Source organism: Elephas maximus, chromosome 5 (assembly GCF_024166365.1).
Source record: "Elephas maximus indicus isolate mEleMax1 chromosome 5, mEleMax1 primary haplotype, whole genome shotgun sequence".
NCBI lineage: Eukaryota > Metazoa > Chordata > Mammalia > Proboscidea > Elephantidae > Elephas > Elephas maximus.
In genome coordinates this window covers 54,481,014-54,494,015 of record NC_064823.1, presented here as the reverse complement: position 1 = coordinate 54,494,015, position 13,002 = coordinate 54,481,014, and the positions used below count along the sequence as shown (strand labels likewise).

Below are 13,002 nucleotides of genomic sequence, written 5' to 3'. Positions count from 1 at the left end.
GCTTGTCTGGTTCCCAAAAACATTCTGTTGGTGTTGTTTATTTGGTAGTGTCATAGTTATGTAGTGCTGCTATAACAGAAATACCACAAATTGGTGACTTTAACAAACAGAAATTTATTTTCTCACAGTTCAGGAGGCTAGAAGTCCAAATTGAGGGCGCCAGCTCTAGGGGATGGCTCTGTCTGCTCTGGAGGAAGGGCCTTGTTTCTATTGAGCTTCTGCTCCTGGGCAGTCTTCATGGGACTTGGCATCTCTCTTCCCCCATCTCTGCTTGCTTCTCTCTCCCTAATGAGCTTGGTTTATATCTCTTTCATATCTAAAGAGATTGATGCAAGACACACCCTACACTATGATTCACTCCGTTGATATAACATAGTTAACAAACTTCATGATCTGCATCCCGATGAAGTAAGTAGCATCTGGGGTCTTAAAAGCTTTGAGAGCGGCCATCTAAGACACACCTGCTGGTCTCTAATTGCCAGGAGCAAAACAGTTTAAGAAGGTAACCCAAAGCTCAGAGAAGAAGCAAGTGTACATGTGCCACAACCTCATCTACTCTGAGACTAGAAGGACTAGGTGGTGCCTGGCTACTACCACTGACTGTTCTGACCAGGGTCACAATAGAATGGGAGAAAAATATGGAGCAGAACTCAAATTCTTACTTACAAAGAAAAAAGTCAGGCAGATTGGAACAGTAGAGAACAGAGGACTTCCTGAGACTATTGCCCTGAGACATTCTTTAAACCTAGAACTGAGCATATCCCCTGAGACCGCCTTTTAGTAAAATAGCACAGTAGCACACAAAGTAAAGGATATTACCCATAACATCAGTGTTCTACTTAAAAACCATCAGTATGAGACCAAAAGGTCAATAATTGCTCAAAAGCAAAGATGAGAAGGTAAGGGGGCAAGGAAACTAGAGTGCTGGAAAGGGAAAACACAGAAAAAAAAGAGAATGTTGACGTATGAATGTTGACATATTGTGATAAACATAACTAATGTCACTGAAGAATTTGTAAGGAAAATGTCAAATGGGAACTGACTTCTGTGTAAACTTTTGCCAAAAACTCAATAAAGTATTAATTAAAAAAAAAAAAAGTACATCCCACACTAATCCTACCTCATTAATGTAACAGAGACAACCCATTACCAAATGGGATTATAACCACAGGCATAGAGGTTAAGATTTACAATACATATTTTTGGGGGACACAATTCAATCCATAACAGATGGTTATGGATTAAATTTATAGACTAGTTTTGAAAGAATTGACACCTTTACAATATTGAATCGTCCTATCCAAGTACAGGATATGTTGCATTGTTTTATTTAAGTTTCCTTATATATGGGAAAGCTAGTGATTTTGAAATATTTACTTTATAATCTGCCAAACTTCCTGAATTCTTATTTCTAGTCATTTTCCAGGTGATTCTCTATTCTAGGGATATATAATCACATCTGAAATTGATATTTTGTCCTTTTCTTCCCAATTTTATATATCGTATTTCTTTCTCTTGTTTAGTTGCTGCTGGTACCTCTAGACCAGTGTTAAATATTAGTGCTGAGAGTGGGCATCTCATGATGTTGAGCTTCAGGTTTATATCTATCATGTTAAAGTGGTAACTGGCCATCTTACCAAAATTGCCTTTCTTTTGAGATGATAATTTATTTTTCCTTCTTCACTCTATGACCATGGTGAATTATACTAATAAATTTGTTAATATTGAACTATCCTTGCCTTTGTGGTATGAATCTCACTTAAGTCACGGTGTTTTATACTTTTTTTAGATTCTGTTTGGTAAAATATTATTTAGGAGTTTTGTATTTATAAGTGAGATTAGGTGATGATTTATTATAATTTTTTGTCAGATTTTAGAGTAATTGTGCTGGCTTTATTTTTAAATGTAACGTGATTTAGGCTAATTAATTTTATCAGTGATGACTCTTAGGTGGCAGTATTTTTCAAACTTTTTGGCTATAACCGACAGTAAGAAATTCATTTAATATCATCAGCTGTGTAAATGTATATGTGTTTATGTGTAAATGTATATGTGTTTATATGTAAAGGAATATAACAATCAAGCATTTCATAACACTTAACCCTACTATTAATGATATACTCTAATATTTTGTATTCCATTTATTTTAAAAAATGTTAGTCATAATTCCACTAATGTCACAAACTGTAACTGGAAAAACACTGACTTAGGTTCCTTTCAAAAAATAAATGAGTGTAATTGATTCATCAGTTGTTGGCATATTGTTGCTTCATGAGATGATTATTATGAAAGCACTTTGTAAATTGTATACCACAGTTCAAGTAGGAATCATTTACTGAGCACACTACCTGGTGTATTGTAAGTACTATATAAATAGTGACTGGTTTCTAGTAGATCTGAATATTTTGTTCTTTAGGAATCTTCCTTCAGTTTGCTTATTAGCAAGTTTCCTTCTCATGTTGAAAACATGAAGGGAAAAAAATCTAACCTGGACCCCCCAAATTATGAAATACCATTGTTAGAAATAGCGAGACTTGACTATTAATGTATCAGCCAAATAATTATACTAATAAATACTACATCTTTTCTGTTCACTTTGGTTTCACTTACTGATTTTCCGTTTCAGGAATGTCTGAATCTGAACAGGCTCTTAAAGGTACTTCTCAAATTAAATTACTCTCATCTGAAGATATAGAAGGGATGCGACTTGTATGTAGGGTAAGAGTTATTTTTTTCCCATGGGGTAGGACATGCTTCAGCAGGCATTAGACAGGAAGTCAATGGTTTGCTGGTTTATAAAGGTATCAGATGTTATATTGTGTAAGAGTATGACTAGTCATAATTATTTTTCATAAAATTGTTAGTATTTAACTTTATACAACAGTTGATTTCTACTTAAACAGTAGATTTATACTTGAAAATTAATATGGCAGGCAATCTATAGTTAGTTGACAGTGTATATATGTAAAGTTTAAGACTTGTATAGGGTTTGGTTAAAGGTCTTGTGAAATACCTGTGGGGTATGTAGTCATGGCTGGTACTTACCAGCTAAAACGTTTTCTTTTTCTAAGAAAAAATAATGGATATGTTGAATGTTGTTCATTTGGAAATGATCCTTAAGGTTTTCATGCAGTAATTTAGGAGTGATTTAATAATAATTTTCTTTGATTATCTTGAGGACTTTGTATTCTTACCACTTATTTGCTGTGATTATTTGAGGAAATTCATTATTCTTTTATCCCTCCTCCCTTATAGAAATGTGAGAGGACTCAGTCACCTGTAGTTAATTTTTGTTTAGATTACTTAGGGTATACATTTTCACATAGAAGTCAGTCAAGCTTACTTATTAGGCTGTTTCCTAGTTAGCCTGATTATTTAGATAGATAGATAGACACTCAGACACATAGACAGGTAGACAGATAGGCATTACAAATACAAATGGTTTTAAAAAGAAAATTCAGGGTTGTACTATTCAAGGACAGGTTCATTTTACCCATCTTCCGCAAAGTCTAAGATAGTACAAAAGGTACAAATTACTGTTTTATTTCTTCTGAATATATTAAGTGTCCTTCTTTTACAGCTTGCTAGAGAAGTTTTGGATATCGCCGCTGGGATGATTAAACCAGGTGTAACTACTGAAGAAATAGATCATGCTGTACACTTAGTAAGAGAACTTGATTTTCATACTTTGCAAATTTTTTCACATTATTAGGTATTTTATAATTCTGAAAAATAAATAGACTTAAATTCCGAAAACATAAAGTAACTTGGCTCAGCACATTTTTACTTTGTTTCATATATGGAAAACATTCAAGTGATTATTCCCATCTTTAAGTATCTGTGATACTGAACTCTGAGGTGAGGTTAAAATATCTTGTTTCCAAAACCTCAAATTTTGCAAGCGTTTTAGTTTAGCTTTTATAAAATGATTACTTTTTACCAGTGTTTTATATAAAACACACCATGGTCTCTTTGTATATAAAATATCCTGAAATAAGAAAAGAATACAACTTACAAAGCCAAATTTGTAGAAAAAGGTTCCTTGTCATACCCGTAATAAGCAAGGCGAAACACAAACTAGATATGTAGTAAATGTGATAAGGGATATCTTTATAAAGATTGCCTGTCCTTCAAAGAGAGACCTTAAGACTAGTAAATAAGTGGACACATTATATGAGATAATATATGGAAAAAAAGAGATGAAATTAGTAAATAAAACATATATGGAAAAATTACAAAACTACTCTGGTAAACAAATGTAAAAATACCTACTAAATTAGTATGTATTTTAAAGATGTTTATATACACGCTGATGTGGAAATGATGAAACTGGTACTCCTTTATATAGTGATAGTATTGTAAATGGAGACAACCCTTCTGAAAGGAAATTTGACAGTATGCCTTGAGCTATAAAAATGTTAATAATAGCAACCAGTGTCACAAAACAATGTGTATTGTTTAACGAGAAACTAATTTGCTCTGTAAACCTTCATCTAAAGTACAATAAAAATTGTTTATAATAATCTTTTATTTGGGATTCCTGATTTGGGAAATTGTTCTGTGTTATAATTATAAAATATATCATATGCACTAGTAGCATTTTGAATGCTTTCTGTGTGCCAGGTCCTCTTTTAAGTGCTTGTTTTTACGTTAACTCATTGAATTCCCCAGCAGCCCCATTACATAAAAAAATACTATTACTATCTCCATTTTATAGATAAGGAAACTGAAGAGGCTAATTAACTTGCTGAAGGTTATATGACTTACAAGTTATGGAGTTGGCATTTTGAACCAAGGCTTTCTGATTCTATGTGTCCTTAACCACTGTTTATACTATGAAAGTATAGCCCTAAATGAGGGAAAAACCACAGGCATGGTGTTATTGGTTGTACTATTTTTTAGCCCTGGTAGTGTGGTAGTTAAGGGCTACAGATGAAAACCAAAACATTGCCAGTTTGAATCCACTGTGTCCTGTAGGGTCTCTGTGAGTCAGAATTGACTCGATGACAGTGAGGTTTTTTTTTTAAATTAATTGAAATTTCTAATTATGGTGGAATTGCCAGTGAAATTATGGAGTATTCCATAAATAGTACCTATATGCAACCATTAAAAAATTATTAGTTTGAAGACTGTGCGGCAATACTGAAAGAGAAATTATCTATGCTGTGATTTGTTGTCGTGTGCCGTCAAGTGGATTTTGACTCAGTGACCCTGTAGGACAGACCCCTGTGGGGCCACTATGAGCCAGAGTCTACTTGACAGCAGTGGGTTTGGTTTTTCATCTTAGGACAGAGTAGAACTGCCCTCATAGGGTTTCCTAGGCTATAATCTTTATAGAAGCAGATTGCCACATCTTTCTCCCGCACAGTGGCTAGTAGGTTCTAACTGCTAACCTTTTGGTTAGCAGCCGAGTGCTTAAACACTGTGCCACCAGGCTCCTTACGCTGTGATTACCACTGTGTAAAAATACCCAAGTAAAATGAGACTTGTTATGGAAAGCCAGGCTATTTTCCAAGAGTCCCTTTGTTCCACATGAAGAGAGTGATTGAAATGTCTCTGGAAGTACTTTACCGTTTCATTGTATTAGCATTCATTTCTTGGCCAAAGGGACCTAGATTTGTTTTTATGTAAGAAATTATAATTACATTGAAAGAACTTGTTAATATTTAAATACAATTTCTTTTTCATAAGTAATTCTAATTCTAAAGTAGAAGAATCTTCATATATAACATTTATATATATTTGTAATATGTAATATGTGAATTTACTTTTCCTTTGTAATCAACAGTAAACTGGTTTGCGTACAGTCTGTCTGGCACAAACCCTATTGCATACTGTTTATGATAATATTTACTATCATTTTATAATAAAATATTTTAAAAGTTCTGTTCTAATAAAATATTTTAAAAGGTGCATCTGTCCAACAGATTTTTCAACTCAGCTAAAAAATCTGATTCATGAGAGAATGTCATAAAACTGCATAGAAATAAATGTTTCCTTTTGCATATTCCAAATTATTTTTCCATACTTTCCGTTATTATAGGCGTGCATCACAAGAAATTGTTATCCTTCTCCCCTGAATTATTATAATTTTCCAAAGTCTTGTTGTACCTCAGTGAATGAAGTTATTTGCCATGGAATTCCAGATAGACGGCCCTTGCAAGAAGGTGATATTGTAAATGGTAAGAATATATAAATGTAACTTTTGTCACCATGAGCAAAGAAATGACAAGGTTTTGGGAGTCTGATAAAGTGATGTGTGTTTTCCTGATTTGCTTCCTGTGCTTAATTTCTGTGGTTTCATATTTAAAATTTAGTCTTACTCAGAATTCTACTGAAACTTTTTTAATGTTTCTGTGCATATTGTTTTTAAGATAACGCTAGTGATCTGTTTGGTACAGTATGCATTTTTTTTAATGCAGATTATCTCATATATGATTGGTAAATAGATGAAAGATGTTAGTTTATGTGGAAGTCATGTTAATTCAAGTGTAATTTTTTTTCCCCAGTCCACTAATGGTTTGAAGAGATCAGGGCAGGTGTTCTTACAGTTAAAGAGAAACCCTTAGTAATATATGAAGACTTTAAGACAGAAAGCTAAAAATCCTGCAGTAGAATCTTCCTTTAGTGTAAAAAGTTCAGAAAGTGGCTTTATGGAACATTGTATTAAGCTGTCTTGGGAAGCTGCAGGTGTAGAAGAAGAAGGTACAAAGGTTCCCCTAAATGATATATATGTATATCTTTAATAATTTTATTTATTTTGTTCTGTTGTTGAGAATATATATAGCAAAACAAACACCACAAATCCAACAGTTTCTGCATGTTCCATTTAGTGACATTGATTATGCTCTTTGAGTTGCGTAACAGTTCTCACTCCTTTTCTGAGTTGTTCCTCCCCCATTAACATATACTCATTGGCCCCCAAGGATTTTTATCTAATCTTTCAAGTTGCTGTTGTCAGTTTAATCCCATGTAAATAGTTCTTAAAAGACCATAATGTTCAAGGCAGACATTTTTTTTTTACTAATTAAGCTAAACTGGTATTTGGTTTTAAGACTTCAGGAAATATTTTTGGTATAAGGTCTAAAGATTATTTCAGGGTGATAGTTTCCAGGATTCATCCAACCTTCATGGCTCCAGGATGTCTGGTGTCCATGAGAGTTTGAAATTCTGTTCTGATTTTCACCCTTTTGATCAGGATTCTTCTATGGAATCTTTGATCAAAGTGTTCAGTAATGGTATCTAGGCACCAGCCAGTTCTTTGGGTCTCATGGCAAAGGAGGCAATTGTTCATGGAGGCATTTAGCAACACATTTCATATCCTCCTCTTATTATCGACTCTCCATCTTCCTTTGTTCCAGGTGAATAAAGACCAATTGTTGTGCCTTGAATGGCCACTTGAAAACGTTTAAGATCCTATGCACTATGCATCAAACTAAGAGGTAGAACAGAGGCACTGAACATGTTATTAGACCAGTTAACTGGGATGTCCCATGAAACTATTACCCTAAACCTCCAAACCAAGGAATCAAAGCCCATGAGGGTATTTAGTTGTATATAAGCAGCCTCAGCAGCTACTCCTTTTTTTTTTTTTTGGTCGTTGTTGTAAATGTATCTATCACAGAACTTTTGCCAGTTGAACGTTTTATAGGTGTACAACTTATTGACAGCAGTTACTGTAATTGGCTGTGCAACCCTCTCCTTAAAACCTGATACTGCCTTCACCACCACTCCCCCTTCTCTCCCTCCCTCCCACCCTTGGTAACCACAAATAAACTTTGGTCTCTATACATTTCTCTTTTCTTGTCTTTTTATGTAAGTGAGGTCATACAATATTTGTCCTTTTGTGATTGACTTATTTCACTCAGCATAATGTCTTCCAGCTCTATCGATATTGTAGCACATATCAATACTTTATTTCTCCTACTGGCTGAGTAGCACTCCATTGTACCACATTTTGTTTATCCATTCATCTGTTGATGTGCATTTAGGTTGTTTCTACCTTTTGGCTATTACGAATAGTGCTGCGATGAACACTGATGTTCAAATCTCTGAGTCTCTGCTTTCAAGTCTTTTGGATGTATACCTAGAAGTGCAATTGCTGGGTCATATGGTAGTTCTCTTTCTAGTTTTTTGAGGAACAGTCACACTGTTTTCCATAATGGCTATAGCATTTTGCATTCACACCAGCAATGAGTAGGGGCTCCAGTTCCCCACATGTTCGCTAACATTTGTTATTCTCTGATTTTTTCTTTTTAAATTGTGTAGCTCATTGTGGTTTTGATTTGCATCTCTCTAATGGCTAATATCACTGAGCATCTTTTCATGTGTTTGGTGACTATTTGAATGTCCTCTTGAGTGAAATGTCTATTAAAGTCCTTTGTCCATTTTATGATTGGGTTGTCTTTTTGTTGTTAAGGGGTCAAAGCTTTACATCTATTTTGGTTATTAGATTCTTGTCAGATATGTTGTTGCAAAGATATTCTCCCAGTTGGTAGCTTCTTTTCAATTTTTTGATAAAGTCTTTTGATGAACAAATTTTTAAATTTTTTATGAGGTCCCATTTATTTATTTTGTCTTTTGCTGTTTGTGCTTGTGTTATTAGATAATTCATTGTTCAAAGCTAGGCTTGACAGCCTTGCCTCTGCTTTTTCTTCTAAGAATTTTATGGCTTTAGCTTACTCATTTAGGTCCTTAACCCATTTTGAATTAAATGGATCCTGCGAAGCATGGATCTTGTTTGATTTTTCTGCATGTGGAAATCCAATTTTCCCAGCACCATTTATTGAAGAGACTCTTCTTTCTCCATCAGATAGACTTACCACCCTTGTCAGAAATCAGTCGGCCAAAGATGTGTGGGTTTATTTCTGGACTCTCAATTCTGTTGCATTGGTCTGTGTCTGTTGTTATACCAGTACCAGGCTGTTTTGATTACTGTAGCTGTACAGTATGTTTTAAAATCAGGAAGTATGCATCCTCCTACTTAGTTCTTCTCTGTCAACATTGCTTCAGCTGTTCGAGGCCTCATGCTATTCCACATAAAGTTGAGGATTGGTTTTTCTTTTTCTATAAAGGAGGTTGTTGAATTTTGATCAAGATTGCATTGAATCTGTAGATCACTTTGGGTAGCATTGACATCTTACCGATATTAAGTCTTCCACTCCATGAACAGGGTACATTTTTCCAGTTATTTAAGTCTTCTTTAATCTCCATCAGCGGTGTTTTATAGTTTTCGTTGGATAAATCTTTCATGCCCCTGGTTAGACTTATTCCTAGGTATTTTATTCTCTTAGATCCTCTTGTAAATGGAATTGTTTCCCTAATTTCCCTTTCAGATTTCTCATTGCTTGTGGGTAGAAACCCAATTGATTTTTGTTTGTTGACCTTGTACCCTACAACTTTACTAAGTTCCTCTCTTAGCGCTAGAAGTTTTCTTTCACATCTTTGGGATTTTCTATTTGTAGGATCATATCTTCTGTGACTAGAGATAATTTTACTTCTTGTTTTCCAGTCTGGATACCTTTTATTTCTTTTTCTTGTCTTATTGCTCTGGCTAGGACTTCTAGTACAATATTGAATAGAAGTGGTGAGAGTGGGCACACTTGTTTCTGGTATCAAGAGGAAAGCTCTTAGTCTTTCTCCATTAAGTATAATGTTGGCTGCTGGCTTTTTATTTACATCCTGGATCTTACTGAGGAATTTCCCTTCTATTCTGAAAATTTTTAGGGCTTTCATCAAGACAGGGTGTTGAATTTTATCAAATGCTTTTTCTGCATCCATAAAGATGATCAGTGGTTCTTTTTCTTTGTTCTGTTGTTGTGATACATTACATTGGATTGATTTTCTGTTGTTGAACCATCCCTGTATTCCTGGAATAAATCCCACTTGGTCGTGGTGTGTGACTTTTCATATGGTGTTGGATTCTCTTTGCTAATATTTTGTTGAGGATATTGCATCTATATTCATTAGATATACTGTGTCTATATTTATTAGAGATACTGGCCTATAGTTTTCTTGTGGTGTCTTTCTCTGGTTTGGGAATCAGAGTTATGTTTGCTCATAGAATAAGTTAGGGTCTATTCCTTGTTTCTCTGTCTTTTGGAAGAGTTTTAACAGTATTGGTGTCAATTCTTTAACTATTTGATAGAATTCCCTAGTGAAGTCGTCTGGTCCAGGCCTTTTTTTTTGGGAGATTTTCGATCACTGATTTGTTCTCTTCACTTCTTATGGGTCTCTTGAGACTTTCTGTTTCTTCTTGAGTCAGTTTGGATAGGTTGAATATTTCTAAGAGTTTATCCATTTCACCTAAGTCATCCAGATTGGTACTATACAGATGTTCATAACATTCTGCCATGTTGTTCGTGTTGTTAGGTGCTGTCGAGTCAGTTCTGACTCATAGACACCCTGTGAACAACAGAAAGAAACGTTGCCTGGTCCTGTACCATCCTTACAGTCATTGCTATCTTTTGAGCTCATTGTTATAGCCACTGTGTCAGTCCATCTTGTAGAGGGTTGTTATGGATTGAATTGTGTCCCCCCAAAATGTATACCATCTCAGATGGGTCATGGTTCCTAGTGTTGTGTGATTGCCTACCATTTTGTCATCTGATGTGATTTTCTTGTGTTGTAAATCTTGCCTCTATGATGTTAATGGGCAGGATTAGAGGCAGTTATGTTAATGAGGCAGGACTCAGTCTACAAGATCAGGTTGTATTTTAAGTCAATCTTTTTTGAGATATAAAAGAGAGAAACAAACGGAAAGACAGGGGGACCTCATACCACCAGGAAAGCAGCACTTGAAGCAGAACGTATCCTTTGGACCCGGGGTCCCTGTGCCTGAGAAACTCCTAGACCAGGGTATGATTGATGACAAGGACTTTCCCTCAGAGCCAACAGAGAGAGAAAGCCTTCCCCTAGAACTGACACCCTGAATTTGGACTTCTAGCCTACTAGACTGAGAGTAAATTTCTCTTTGTTAAAGCCATCCACTTATGGTATTTCTGTTATAGCAGCAATAGATAACTAAGACATGGTCTTACACTTTTTCACTGACCCTCTGTCTTACTGGCCCCTCCTGCTAACATGTCCAAAGTCCGTGAGACAAAGTTGTGCCGTCCTTGCCTTCCATGGAGCACTCTGGCAGTATTTCCTCCGAGATAAGACTTGTTCGTTCTTCTGGTAGTACATGGTATATTCAGTATTCTTCACCAACACCATAATTTAAAGGCATCAGTTCTTCCTTAGTCTTCTTTATTCATTATCCAGCTTTCGTATGCATGTGAGGTGATTGGAAACATTGTGGCTTGGGTCAGGCTCACCTTAGCCCTCAAAGTGACGTCTTTGCTTTTCAACACTTTAAATGATGTCTTTTGCAGCAGATTTGCCCAATGCAATACATCGTTAGATTTCTTGACCGCTACTTCCATAGGCATTGATTGTGGATCCGAGTAAAATGAAATCCTCGACAACTTCAGTATTTTCTCCATTTATCATGATGTTGCTTATTGGTCTAGTTGTGAGGATTTTTGTTTTCTTTATGTTGAAGTGTAATTCTTATTGAAGGCTGTTGGCTTTGATTTTCATCAGTAAGTACTTCAAGTTATAATTCTCTTTATTTCTGTTGGGTCAGTTGTAATGTCCCCTCTTTCATTTTTTATTTTAGTTACTGGCATCTTTGTCAGTCTGGCTAAAGGTTTGTCAATTTTATTGATCTTTCCAAAGAATCAACTTCTGGTTTCATTGATTCTTTCTGCTATGTTCTTTGTTTTCTGGGTTTATGTTCTTTGTTATTTCCTTGCTTCTGGTAGATTTAGGCTTGGTTCTTTCTTTTTCTAGGAGTTGTTGAGTTAGTTTTTTAATTTGAAGTCTTTTATTATATAGGCTTTTATTGCTGTGAGTTTCCCTGTGAGTACTATATTCTATAACCTTTGGTATGATGTGCTTTCATTTTCATTTGACTCTAAGAAATTTGTGATTTCTCTTATATTTTTTCTCGATCCTTTGACAGTTTGATAGTGTGCTGTTTAATATCCGGAAACCCTGGTAGCATAGTGGTTAAGTACTATGGCTGCTAACCAAAAGGTCAGCAGTTTGAATTTGCCAGGTGCTCCTTGGAACCCTGTGGGGCAGTTCTACTCTGTCTTGTAGGGTTGCTATGAGTTAGAATTGACTCGTCAGCAGTGGATTTTTGGTTTCATTTAATATCCATATGTTTGTATATTTTGCCTTTTTTTTCTGTTATGGATTTCTAGCTTCATTTCATTGTGGTCAGAGAAAATACTTTGTATGGTTTCAATCTTTTTAAATTTATCAAGATTTGCTCTGCGATCTAACGTGGTCTATCCTAGAGAATGGTCCACGTGCACTGGAGTAGAATATATATTGTGCTGTTTTGGGATGGAGTGTTCTATATATGTCTGTTAAGTCTAGTTGTTTGTAGTGTCATTCATGTCCTCTGTTTCCTTGTTGATCTTCTTTCTAGATGTTCTATTAAATATTTAAAGTGGTGTATTGAAGTCAGTAACTATTATTGTAGTACTGGTGGCACAGCGGTTAAAGTGTTCGACTGCTAACTGAAAGGTTGATGGCTCAAACCCACCAGCCACTGTGCGGGAGAAGAATGTGATAGTCTGCCTCTGTAAAGATTTACAGCCTTGGAAACCCTATGGGGCAGTTGTACTCTGTCCAGTAGGGTCACTGTGAGCTGCAGTTGATTTGATGGCAATGAATTTGTTTGTTTAACCTCCTTTTCCCTTCAGTTCTGTCAATGTTTGCTTTATATTCTTAGGTCCGCCAGTGTTGAGCGTGTATATATTTATGTTTGTTAAATATTCTTGATGAATTGACCCTTTTATCAGTATATAATGTCCATCTTTATCTCTTCTGACATTTTGTCTGTCATTAAGATTACCACCCCAGCTCTCTTTTGGTTTTAATTTGCATGGAATATTTTTTTTTTCATCCTTTCGCTCTCACCATATTTCTGTCTTTGGGTTTAAGGTG

The 13,002-nt window shown here is 35.4% G+C and overlaps 1 protein-coding gene across 1 annotated transcript in view; it reads left to right on the top strand.

Moving 5' to 3' along the window:
* Nucleotides 1–13,002, top strand: part of METAP1 (methionyl aminopeptidase 1) — an 88,715-nt gene that overhangs the window by 59,888 nt on the left and 15,825 nt on the right. The window contains exons 5-7 of the mRNA XM_049885658.1: nt 2,627–2,718; nt 3,581–3,664; nt 6,044–6,182. Of these exons, the coding sequence (XP_049741615.1) occupies nt 2,627–2,718; nt 3,581–3,664; nt 6,044–6,182 (315 nt within the window). The remainder of the gene's footprint in view (nt 1–2,626; nt 2,719–3,580; nt 3,665–6,043; nt 6,183–13,002) is intronic.